Source organism: Chelon labrosus (genome assembly GCF_963514085.1).
Source record: "Chelon labrosus genome assembly, chromosome: 17".
NCBI classification, from domain to species: Eukaryota; Metazoa; Chordata; class Actinopteri; order Mugiliformes; family Mugilidae; genus Chelon; species Chelon labrosus.
The window spans coordinates 4,339,587-4,352,772 of record NC_140350.1 but is presented as its reverse complement, the minus strand read 5'-3'; the positions used below and the strand labels follow the sequence as shown (position 1 = coordinate 4,352,772).

The 13,186-nt window shown below is 39.8% G+C and overlaps 1 protein-coding gene across 3 annotated transcripts; it reads left to right on the top strand.

The window, feature by feature from the left end:
- The first annotated feature begins 2,184 nt into the window (after positions 1-2,184).
- gab3 (GRB2 associated binding protein 3) lies at positions 2,185-13,134 on the top strand. Of its 3 annotated transcripts, none has more exons than XM_084565075.1 (10): positions 2,185-2,557; positions 5,966-6,266; positions 8,293-8,449; positions 8,546-8,994; positions 9,152-9,201; positions 10,029-10,275; positions 10,527-10,617; positions 11,159-11,243; positions 12,030-12,146; positions 12,433-13,134. In XM_084565075.1, exons 1-10 carry the CDS (start codon positions 2,384-2,386, stop codon positions 12,547-12,549), a joined length of 1,788 nt encoding a protein of 595 aa, XP_084421201.1. In that variant the 5' UTR covers positions 2,185-2,383; the 3' UTR covers positions 12,550-13,134. The 3 variants fall into 3 exon arrangements, with proteins under 3 accessions (XP_084421201.1, XP_084421200.1, XP_084421202.1); XM_084565074.1 differs by having other exon boundaries at positions 12,430-13,134; XM_084565076.1 differs by having other exon boundaries at positions 2,415-3,143; positions 12,430-13,134.
- The last annotated feature ends 52 nt before the right edge of the window (positions 13,135-13,186 follow it).

Sequence of the window (13,186 nt, the reverse complement as noted above, 5' to 3'; positions counted from 1 at the left end):
GGTGGCCAATCCATGTGTGAAAATGATGTCTCATGCTCCCTGAACCACTCTTTCACAATTTGAGACCGATGAATCCTGGCATTGTCATCTTGGAATATGCCCGTGAACATCAGGGAAGAAAAAAATCCATTGATGGAATAACCTGGTCATTCATTATATTCCGGTAGTCAGCTGACCTCATTCTCTGGACACATAATGTTGCTGAACCTAGACCTGACCAACTGCAGCAACCCCAGATCATAGCACTGCCCCCACAGGCTTGTACAGTAGACACTAGGCATGATGGGTGCAACACTTCATCTGCCTCTCTTCTTACCCTGATGCCCCCATCACTCTGGAACAGGGTAAATCTGGACTCATCAGACCACATGACCTTCTTCCATTGCTCCAGAGTCCAATCTTTATGCTCCCTAGCAAACTGAAGCCTTTTTTTTCAGTTAGCCTCACTGATTATTGAGTTCCCTTCATATTGTATTGTGGAAATGCTCTTATTGTCACTATTAATCCACGGGATGTGTCTTTTGACATGGTTGTTTAAGAAATGAGAAGCTACTCATTGCATCAGTTCGGGTTAAATAACTTGTTGCCAGCTGAAAGATAATCACTCAAGCAATAATAATCCAATAGGAGGCTTGTACCTATTTGCTTAGCCAAAACAAGGTGGCGACTTTTTTTATTTTTATTTTTTTGGCCAGGCAGTGTATGTTCTCATAGAAAACCCACTAGCAGAATTGCTTTATTTTTGTGTTTACGTGTGTGCATTTCAGTAGCTTGATGTGTGCCTGATGTGTCTTAGAATTTATTTGAGCAAGTGGCCTGCGTATAAAAGATTTCAGAGAACTTAATCTCACCACTGCTGTTCCTGCTATGACTCTTACTTTCACACTAACCGCTATTATTAGTGTGTTTTTTTGTTTTTTTTTTGTAATACTGCTGCTGCTACCTGGCCTTATTTGATGTTTAGGCTGAGGGCTTAAACCATGACTACAAAAAATATATTGCTTAACCTTCTATGTTTAGGCTACACAAAAATACATGCAAAACATAAAATACTGTACAGTAACTGTACCTTAAAACTCAAACATAAACACTAGATTATTCATGATGACTGATACCTGTTAAAATGCTGCTTTAACCGGGTAGCCTGGTTATATAGGCAATTTTCATATTAGCAAATTTAGTGATCTTGTCTTGTCCTATACGACATATGCATATCGGGGTTATACATCATATTAAGAGACTTGATCGCTGCAGAAGGCGCTTGTAGCTAGAAAGTTACACAACCAGTTTCATGTAAACAAAAATGTAACGTTGCATACAACAAAAAAACTTTATTTGTCTCGCAATGGGGAAATTGCAGTTTGCAACAGCATACAGACAGGGCAGTAAAAATAAAAAGGGAAAGTGCAAAGAAGGCATCATTTACAGATGTATGTACATAGGTGACAGTACTAGAGCTAAGTGGTGCTGTCTTTCTGTGTCTTCACAGTTGGTGTATTTTACAGTGTGTGTTATGTACAGAATGTAGAGTGTTGACAGGTTGTTGACAAGACATTTACAGAATATGGACAGAATCTAAATGGCGGGACTGTGGGAGTAATGTCCAAAAAGATGTTATAGGATATGTATAATTAAGAATGTGCAACATTGCATAGAAGCATGTGAATAGGTTATAATATACAGATCATGAAAAATATGAACATTGTTGGTAGAGAGCAGTGCATGCTAACTGTTGTTAGAGAGAATTAGCTCAGATGAGCCTAAATGTTTGTATGTTTGCTTTTGCAACCCCTCTTACAACATGTTCTCCAAATATAAAGTGGGAATCTACTATAAGCCAAGAGATTTAACTTTAGAAACCCGTTTAGTTGCCTAGGTAATCACAATTTACATTACTGACTGTGGGCAAGGGCGGAGGACTGGAGGAAAAGTCAACTAATACATAAGAGGAGTAATGCCACTACTATTAACGCCGTGTCCTTACCAAGTAGTGCAATGGCTTGATGTTTCAATCGGTTAAAACCACTTCTTATTTCTGCAGAGTTCTGAAACCACAATGGCTGAACACAGAAACAAACATGTCAACAGCAACGTGTAACGTGTGCACCAAGGATCTTAAAACAGCACGGGACATGGACACATGTTACCAAGTCAGTGAATGTCAGTCCTTATTATGCGTAATATTTTTCTCTACACTAACTCCCCCTCAATCCAGCAGACTCCATCCACTAAAGACATAATTCTCTCTCTCTCTCTCTCACTCTCTCTCTCTCTCTCTCTCTCTCTCTCTCTCTCTCCCTCTCTCTCTCTCTCTCTGTCAGTGTGATCAATTTCTTTACTTCCTCCTTTTGGAGTGGCTGAGCTGAATACTAGAACACAGGATATGCTTCACAGCACTCTCAGTTTCACAGCAGCAGCAGCAACAGCAGCAGCAGCAGCAGCAGCAGGGCCAGCAGCCGTGAGGACGACACGCTCTGCAGTCAAGATGAGTGCTGGGGATGTGGTCTGGACTGGCTGGCTCATTAAATCCCCCCCGGAGAAAAAACTAAAGAGATTTGTGAGTAGGACTACACGTCGGACACTTGTCTTTGTCCTCTGCGAGGAGGGGGAATGACAGGTTGAGCTGCTGCGCCTTGTGCTTGTGTGTGTGAGTGTATGTTATGATGAGGAATGAGGATTTAGAGACATACCGGATTGTGTGAATTCTGGTGTTAAACCCAGCTGTAACATCCTTCATATCGTCTTCCTCATTTCTATTTTAAAGCCTTACTTTTCTGTGTTGTGGCACTTCATAGCCGTAGTGTGTTATGATAATAGCAATAGATTGCTAACTACAGATGTACTCCACACAAACATGGATAGGGCTCTTAAATGTATGTATATAATAACTGACATAAACAGCATCCAGCCTTTACTGTTCTGTGGTTGTTGGGGTCATGTGATGATGTTGGTCTGGCCACTCGCTCTGCTCTGTGTGTATGTGTTTGTGTATTGTGAAACATGGGAAGTAATGTCAGCGGCAGTCAGACACTTAAGCGACAAGCAGAAATAGTCCAGCTTGATGATGGCTGTTTGCACTTCCTCTGAGCGAGCCAACGAACGAATACATGAGGTCCATTTGTCAACAGCAGTGCAAGGAAAGGGTGGGTGGAGGTGTGTGTGAGTGTTGTTGGAGGTTCGGGGCGGGAAACAGAAACTTATTATAGCTATGCAAATGATGTTGATGATGGGGTTTTTCTCTTCACATAGTTAAAGACAGATACACTGTTTGCCTCATTCAAATGTCAGGCGCTGGCTTATGACCATAGGGAAATTTTTAATAATCTTGGTTAAAATTATCTTTGTATGTGATGTTCCAGCAGTACTGATGCCAATGCAGTGGTGCAGAAAGATGTTTAGTTGTTGTGTTGCTCAGAAACTATTCAAATACTTTCTGATGTCCCTGACAACACAACAGCCTCACTTTCTGCCACCATATATAAATTAGTATTTCATTTATTGAGGTACACACATAGATGTATCAGTTGTTTAATGCATTGCAGGTCATATAAATATTACCTGTCATTTAAAGACATGAGACATTGTTTATTCATCCCACGTATGGGAAATTACCTTGTCACAGTTGCGCGGAATTTTACAGGAAAATTACAAAAAACAATACCAAATTTGAAAAATATATACAAAAAATAACAACACTCTGAAAAATATATACAGAAAAGTAGAAATATGAAGAAATTCTGTATGTACAGTGTGGTGGTGGAAACTTTACAAATAAATAATTGCTAAAACTATAAAACTATAAGATGGTGAGGTAGTGGTTCATGCAACATAAGGCAGTGCAAAAAGCAGATTTAATTGTGCAAAAACTGACTGTAGAAACCAAAAACGAGGCCAAGTCTAACGTGTGGGTTAGTGTTGACTCAGGCTGGCGTTGCGCAGCCAGACGGCGGTTGGGATGAAGGACCTGTGGCAGCGTTCCTTCTTGCAACGAACGAGACCCACAGTGTCTGGTTCAAGACTTTTAATTTCTAAGATAAGATGTTTTATCATGAAGGCCCACTCAAATGGGAACACACTGAAACCTCACAGACTGATTAGTCACTGTTTATGCATATCTAATATTCCCTAGTCAGCATTGCTTTCAGCACATATGGAAATTGTTCATACATTTACTTGAAAAAACATTGCAGGTAAAAAAAAAAGGATGCGCTCTAACATAACAGCCTTTGTTCAGTTTATGTTGAAACAACGTACAAAGGGTGGTAATTCAACTGGTTCATTACTTTGGAGGATGTAGTTTGTGGTGCTGTTAAATTAAATACAAAAGTGTTTGTGTTATTTAACCTTGACCCAAATGAGGTTGTCAGAATAATAGAAATATGTGTCGGTACAACACAATACAATTCAACAGTGCTACAAACCACAGCCTCCTAAATGGAAACACAACAAGATCTCTCAGTTGTTTTAAACAAATCTCAATACCATAACTTTCATGGAGATAATATTTAGAGCAGGAAATTTACATTAGACTGCATTTATTTTCACTAGTATACATAATGAACTGGAGGATGAGTGTATATTGGCCTTTGAAGACATTATGGCCTGCAACAGTCAGTACCTAGGTAGAGCTGTACACATAATACAACAACAAAAAAAGACTATTAAATATGGCTTGACGCCATTTAGCTGCTTGAGGTTTGGCCATCTGGCTTACTGGAACACTCAAATCGAGTTCCAGCTTTTAAACTTAAGCTGCGAAATAATCTATTGTGCTATAAATATAAACCTTGAGTGCAAACTCTTTACCACAAAAAAAACACAAAAAACATATCAACCCAAATTTTGTTTACATACCCGTTTTCATTGTTGTCATCACAACTGACCACCTGCCGTCATGTGACCAGAGTTTCATACTGAGGTCACATGATGACAGGCAAGCAAACTCGGTCTAATGACGAAGGTGATGAGATGCGGTTGAACAGCCTGGAAAAACATGAACAGGCTTATTTGTGAGTGTCAGATCAACAGTAGACAGCCAGGAGTTTTAATTGATCATATATAGGTGGAGTCCAGAACACACAGGCCTTAACCTGCAGTTAATATAAATAGATTGTATTGAAATAAACAACAAACATTATTCAGTTTTTATATTCAAAGGCTAATTATAATAGATGGGCCTGGATATACAAAGACATTTATTTTTCAGAGCACAAAAATAATTCTCATATTTGGGACATCTATGGGATCAAATTGCCACCTGTCTAGTTACGGTTTCCTCTTAAACTTGACAGAAAGTGTGGCTTGTCTAACCATTTCCTGGTATGAACACATAACTTACCAACTGACTGGAGGAGAGTACCCACATGCAAAAAAAAAAAAAAAAAAAAAAAAAATAACACCTCAAATCTATCAGGAAAGGCGGCTCAGCCCCACCAATGCACACAGAGACACAAAGTGTGACATTACAATGCCTTTGCATTATAGTTTAAATTTGACACCTTGATGTCTGTGATGGCACTTTCTTTGAAGCGAGGGCTCAGACACTTCTTATTGCGAGTAAATCTTCGTCGCTATAAATACCTTTCGGTACAGTTTCAGCGTTAAGTTGTCAGTTTAAAGCAGTGACCATGTACTGTATAAATACCTCTTTCGTTGTGTCAGGCATTTTCTGCTAAATACAGTGAACTTCCCCTTCTTTGTACTTCTGGGAAATTGGAGCTGAGGTTCCTCTTATGCTGACCATAACAAAAGCAAAAAACTAAAGTTGCAAAGTTAGCTGTTGTGAATGGGAGCTATGATCTTATTCTCATGACTGGTTGTGACTAACAAAGCACAGCGGTGGGGAAAAAGGGAGATGCGGCAGACAGAATAATGAATCACTGTGCTTAAAATGAATAATTGTGAGATATAAGTTTAAAATGTAAAATTAAAGCCCGGACAAACTGTTTGCTCCTTTCACCTACAGGCGTGGAGGAAACGTTGGTTTGTACTCAGAAGAGGTCGCATGAGCGGTAATCCTGATGTGCTGGAATACTACCAAAGCAAGAACTCCAAGAAGCCGATCCGCACCATCGACCTGAGAGAGTGCGAGGTTGAGATGCTGAATGGGCAACTGCGCATAAAGCGAGACTTCCACGGGAAGCACCTCTTTGTGGTCAAGACTACATCTCGCATCTTTTACCTGGTGGCCAAAACTGAGGAGGAGATGAAAAGCTGGATCAGTAGCATCAGTCAGATTTGTCAATTTGGGAGCCTGGATGATGCAGGTAAACACATAGATATAGATCCAGGGCATAATCATCTGAAAATAAGAATCACAGTGTTTTGTTGCCTTAGAATGAGTTCTTGCATTGCAAGCTGTCTTGCACAGAGTTCGCTGTTTTTCTTTTCCCAGAAAAGACAAACTAAGCATTGGCTCTAAAGACAATCTTATTTGTTTTGGGGGGAGTTTATCTTCCAGTGTGTGAAAGTTAGACCTCAAATTCCTACAATGGTATTCTGAAATTGAAAAGTGGCCGTGTTAAAGCTGTACTTGGCAAGATTTTTAGTTCTGAAATACACCTGTCTCATGGAAAATAGCATCGTAGATTTGGACTACTGGTCCAAATGAAATGGGTGTCACCTGAGCCCACACAGGATGTGTGGTGAACTGAGAAGCACGCTTTATAAGGTCACTGGTAATATGTATGGTGCTTTATGGCTTTTGGTAAAAGTTTCACACGCTAGTCAGGTTTCAAACATCAAACGCGGATACAGAATTAAAGTCCAAAAGTTTATAGTTGGTGTATTTTGCTTCAGACATGTCCAAACTGCATCTTCAACTGAGGAACTAAATCAAGCTAATTTCCAGACAACCCACTCTTTTTGTAAACCCAAAAGATATCAGTTTCCAACGTTCATAAAATGACACACAAAACTTAGTAGTATAAGTAAATAGTACCTTTTGTTTATTTCATCTAAGTTTAAAAAACGAAAATCTGAGATAGAAAAGGATGATTGGCAAAAGTAAACTATAAACCTTGTAAATAGTCAGTTATGGTTGGAGTGGTGGGTTTCAAAAACATTAGACTAGCCAAAAAAGTCTGAACACGTGCAACTGTTTTTGTGCATTCAGAAAAGTTGTGGTCCATTTCTGGTCGACCAACCAAGCGATTTCTCTTTAACTGCGCTCCAAAACCCACACACAATTGCACGTCATCAGATTGTGGTTAAAAACACTCGATACAAATCATATCTGGTTCTTTTCCACAGCGGCAACAACAAGGAAATACTGCGCTCTCACAATCCTACAAATATACACAAATGTATAAACACCAAGTTTTTGACACCACTCTGGAGTAGAAATAAATTTCGATGAGCGCTCCAGTCAAGCAGCGCTCGCGGTTTGAGGACTGGAGGACAAGACGTGACCTCGCATTTTATCGGGAATCTGAGTGTTGTCTGTACAGAAGATGTTTAGCAGCAGTTAAAAATGTTGTCGCTCTACATGCTTCATGTCACACAGTCTAATGCTGTATCAGAAGAGATAAGAGCTGATCAACAAGACGTTATCAAGTTCACGTCACATTAAAACGAATAGATAAATAATAACATTTCTATCACTTCCTTGCTTTGGGGTTTTGTTAGATTTTAAAGGAGACTTCAAGATGTGGCTGTTAGAACACCGTCATCTGCATGAAGGAGATAGAGCAACGGCACACAGCTGCTGATATGCTGCCCCGTGTCTTACTGTAAATCCTATGTGCTCAGAGAAACCCACACAAGTAGTCAAAGTTTGTGTTCTGTTTTTCCAAGAATGTAGGACAGCAGAAGTAGATCCTTCCTGGATCTCAAGAGTTCCATGGGCCAGCATCTCATAACTTTTTCAAAGCAATATAAAAGCCCACAAGGGAACAAAAACATCTTTTAAAGATAGTAAATGTTTTATGAGAACATGCAAAGTCTACTGGATTTTTTTTTTAAATGCATCATCTTCAGGGACAGCCTTGACTCAGTGGCCTTGAGTGAAATGGAATGAAATGAATGTCTGAATGAGGGCCAGGCTGACTAAAACAGGGAGAGAATATATAAACAGAAGAAGGAACAGGTCTCAAATATGTCTCCTTTTAATGTGCCAACGAAAAAAATACTGAATAAAAAACTCCTCTTTTCAAATTCACCTGCTTCATTTACGGCGTGTGTAAAGTGAAAACAGACTAGGAAGAACCAATGTGTGTGTGTGTGTAGTTTGCCTGCTTAAGCTGGCCTTCAGAAACTCCATTATCTGTGATTCTGTCTGCTTGTTCTCAACAGAGAGCTCGGAGGAAGGCTTTCCTCTCACCCCAACCTCCCTTCAGCTGACACCTGACAGCTCTGACCGAGCATCTGTAGCGAGCCAGCCGGACACCAGTTATCCACCAGACTACCTCTTTCTCTCACAGTGTGAGACGGGGAGTGTAAGCACTATTAGGTGTGTACAATACTGAAATATTTAAACACACAGTGAAATGATAGGAGCAGTCCATGTTTACCAAATACAATGTTTTCATTTTTTCCGTATCTGTAGACGGGACAGCTTTTCAAACTCTGAGATCTCTCTGGAGCAGAAGTCATCAGACGATGCTGTCAAGGACTTTTGCACTGATTCCTCGACCTCCTCCGTCTCTCACACTAGTCCAAGCCCATCTCTTTTCCCCCATGGAAGGTTGACTAACCCTCCCTTCAGCGCCCCATGCGCCTCCATAGCTTTACCATCATCCTCTTCTTCGCCAATACTTCCCGGTACCAAAAGTGTCTTCAAGTTTGACAAACCTTATCCTTCCGTGCCGTTTGAGGCAACAGGCGATGGACTAACACCCCCTCCACTTCCACCCAAGCCTAATCACCTGTCAGAGCAGCATTTAAGTGATGAAGGAGCTCACATGCAGAGAGCAATGAGTGCAAGGCACTTCTCCAGCAGCGCTGCATTATTTCCCCGGAGGACATCGCTTTCAAGCCTGGACCATTTCAGAATAGGTACATCCTCAAAATGAAAGCATTACCACAGCATAAACACTACAGCATCTGACACCCAACAACCTGGTGTTATTAGGACAAGGCTGCATATATCTACAACAACGTATTGTAATGTTTGAAAAAGTAAACCTGTGTCATTTTTAATTCTTATTTTTAGGAGAAGCTGATGCCAGATTGATGAGGAACCGGAGGCAAAGTGTTAATTTGGTAAGAGGAGCCTCAACGGCAGACAGCAATAACAAAAACACTGAACATTTTTCCATATTTATCTATTCTATATATTCGATATTCTGCTTTTTTTATGAGAGTTAGACAGGAGAGTTAGAGAGGTTATGTAGCCAGCAGACCATTTTGGGCTGAATCTTGTAACTCCCTAGCCTGGAAGCCAGTCCCAGTTACCCCGCCCCAAAATTGCTGAGGCGGGAAGATGGTCTGGAGTTGCTCCACTGGAAACTGATTGTACCCCAGCAGTGATCTTTGCCAGGCCAACCAAATCGCTTGGGCGTAATACACAGAAGAGTAACAGAGGCGTTGTCATACTCAGCATCTTAGCGCCGTGGAGCTTAATTTGTTTGCAGCAAAATGGCTCTGACTGGTTATATCCAATTGCATGCACTGGTATTTGTTTCTCTGTATTGGCTGAAACATGCCCCTTAATGAAATCCAAATAGCGTGTTACCAGATTCATATTCTGATAAGAATTGAGTCTGTCTGTGCCAGACTAATAACTTCCTGGAGTCAGGGCTGTAGCTGGAAGATACGTAGCTTAGTGTAACTGGAAAGTCCCCGCAACCAGCCAAGAAATAAAAACAGTCCAACACATAACCCTCTGACAAATCATAAATAATTACCTGGACAGAGCCAGGTCAACTATTTCCTCTCTTTTTACCCTATGTAGAGGAGTTGCATTTCCTAAAATGTCAAACTATGTCTTTGAAGCCTCTGTAAGATTTAAGTAAAGTTCCAGCTGTACAACAATGACAATGCAGTGCACTTGTCTGATAATGGCCTCATGATGCTTTGTCTTTTGACAGCCTTGTTTTCATACCACACAAGTTCAAAGCTACCAGGATGAGTCATATGTCCCCATGGCCTCCCCTTCTCCCTCGGTTCCTACTCTTGCATCGGATGGTTACATCCCCATGAGCCCCAGGGCATTCAGCTTCCCCAACCCCAACTGCAGTGATGAGCTCTCCTCGTCTCTCAGCCCACTGATGTGTCAAGCTGGAGATGTTGCGCCGCCTCCAATACACCGGCACCTCAAGCCTCGCTTAAGGAGAGGTGAGAGTCACACCCGGCCTGACTGGCTTACGTTAAATATTTGGCACTGTGTGAAAAACTGAGCTGGAGATGTGTCTATGGATATATTTAAATGAGGATGAGTTTCATCCATATCTACAGTACATACGCCCACACTGTTACATGCTAATTCATGGGAAATACCAGTACAGGCAATGCTCTGAACTTGCCTCTCTGTGCCACATTACAGAATTACAACCAATCCTGTAACTTTGTCCTTTCCTTGTTCACAGCTCGACCCCCACCTCTTGACTTGAGAGGCCTTTCTACAATCACAGAATTTCCCACTCATCTTCCTTTGAGCAGAGCAATGACTGAATCATGGTGAGGAGAAACAGTTTCAACCTAGACTTTTACAGCAGTAGACGATCATACTACTACTAATAATAATTACAATCAGATTTTAGATTGAGCTTAACAAAAGGTAAATCATACTTTTATTCGGTAATACATACAGTCTGCTTTTGTATGTATAATTTCTGGATTATCTGTCTTAAATGCTTAATGTATGTGAAGGTTCTCAGTCATCCAGGTCATGGTATATCCGAAAAAGGTTTTAAAAAGGCAACTGGACTTGTAGAGTTTTTTGAGAAGACATTTCACCTCTCACCCGAGTAGCTTCTTCAGTTCTAGGGAACTGAAGTTGGAAATTAGCTGCACCAGTTTCTGGTTGTTTACACAACAAGCAAGTTTCAGTAGAAGTTTCTTATTTAAACCGCAAACTTCCCACAAGTCCCCTAGAAGCTACTCAGATGAGTGGTGAAACGTCTTCTCAAAAAACTCTACAAGTCCAGCTGCCTTTTTTAAACCTCTTTTGGATATTAAATGCTTAATCTTTTTTTTTTTTACTCTTGTGTGACGGAAGCTTTTCAGCCAACTGTTTACCTCTCGAACGAAGACTTGAGAATGGTGACAAGTCAAGAGATGAGCTTACAGTCTGCTCTGCAATGGTAAGATTTCTATTTAGTTATATCACAATATGTAGTTCACTGTGACTTCCTCTGTATAAAAGACTAAAAGGGGAATTACATTTTAGAATTAGGTTCTTTTAGGAATTAAGAATTAGGTTCCTGTCTTTTATTCAGATCTGACTATTGTAACATAAAAAGTTGCTGAATTTCTGCATCCTTAGTTAAAGCACAGACATTACTGATGGGTAATGTACAGCATATTCAGTGTGTAGCTCATTAAATTAGTTCATCTTTGCATTTTTCTTCTGTCATGTAGCTTACACTTACAAGCCGTCCAATAATTAAAAAATGAATAAATGAATACAAATATGTCGGATTTGATAGCAACTTAACTGTGCAGGCAGATTTGTGTTTACATGTATCACTTATTTAAATATGTCAGCATCCATGATGTGTGCAGAAATCATTGAGTTATTGTTGATTTCAGTCTGTATGTACGGTGCTGTACAGTACAGTGTGTAGCCAAAGCAATTCTGGACTTCAGACAACTAAATTTGACACTCTCTTGTATAAATAAAAAAAGAGTGGAAAATTTCACACAGCTATAAATGTGCATGTAGAAAATTCTTGCTTTGTAAATTGTGCATATTTATCCATATTACATATAACTGTGCATATTTACTTAGTGTCTTAGAATAATGCTTTGAGAAAAGCATGTCAATCACGTGTATCTAGACATTACTCATGTGCCTTTAGTATTTCAGATCCTTTAAATGGCAACAGGGATGCTTGTACGGTGTGGTCATCTATTTCTTTCTCTGACAGGAATCAAGGCATTTTGGTCTCACCTTTGATGGAGCAGTTCAGCCCTGGATGAGAAACTCAAACCTTGATTATTTGTCACTGGATTTCAATTCTGCCTCCCCTTCTCCTGTGCAGAAGGTATGATTTGGTTAGAAAAAAGAAGTTAGCTTGCTTAATATTTACATAACTGAACTGACACATGAGGGTACTATTATGGCATTATGAATGTAACATTTTACGCACGACACTGAGAAGATTTGCACATCAAGATTTCCACAGTAAATTCAGGAGAGGCAGTAGTTTAAGTATCTCGCGTGCAACAGGATTGTGTGTTTGTACGGATAGACAAGAACCATGTTATTTTTATTTTATTTTACAACACCTCATCACTGTCTCCTCATCTCTCCCTCTCTGTCTCTAGCAGAAGCCATTTCTGTCTGATGAGCACAGAGTGGATTATGTGCAGGTGGACGAGAAGAAGACTCAGGCACTTCAAAACACCAAAATGGAGTGGACAGATGTCCGGCAGTCAAAAACATGACTGGAAAATACATGATGAAAAAGTCAGCGAGACAAACAAAACAACTAAGATTTTTAATATATGAAGAGGACCAAAAACTATTTAAGAGCACTTTGAAAGCAGTATTAAAATACAGTTGCAAGAATACATAAGCAGTCATATGATCTATTGCAAAGAGGAAACACAAGAATGCACAGCGTAAACTATGTGAACTCTCTGTAGAGCTGAATTGTAAATACTGCCTGATCATGCACTCTTCACTGTGATTTTTCCGTAGCATAAGCTTTGACCAAATTGCGAGAAGGGCGTTACATTGCATTAAAGACTGATTGTAAATATATATGTATAATAATTATGGCTGTAAAGATTTTTTTTTTTTTAAGATAAAATGTTTTATATATTTCTCTCTCTCATTATGTGGTGAAATGATCCTTCCTGAACGTTTTTTTAAAGGTCTTCCAGGTCTGACACCGACTTTCAGAAATTGAATAAAATGAAAAGACGCTTTCATAAAGCCACACAGCATTTTATAAGCGTTTGTAATGTTGCTGGAACTGCTGTTTTAAAACACAACAAACAAAATGATAAAATTAGTATAGGTGAGTATATAACTATACTGAAAATGCAAGGTTTGCTGATGTAGAGCTTTCACAACTCT

Excerpts from the sequence above, each read along its gene's own strand:
- gab3 (XM_084565074.1), top strand. The coding sequence starts at position 2,384 with ATGCTTCACAGCACTCTCAGTTTCACAGCAGCAGCAGCAACAGCAGCA. Across the intron at positions 6,267-8,292 it reads TGGGAGCCTGGATGATGCAG|AGAGCTCGGAGGAAGGCTTT; the intron begins GTAAACACATAG and ends TGTTCTCAACAG. Across the intron at positions 8,450-8,545 it reads GGGAGTGTAAGCACTATTAG|ACGGGACAGCTTTTCAAACT; the intron begins GTGTGTACAATA and ends CCGTATCTGTAG.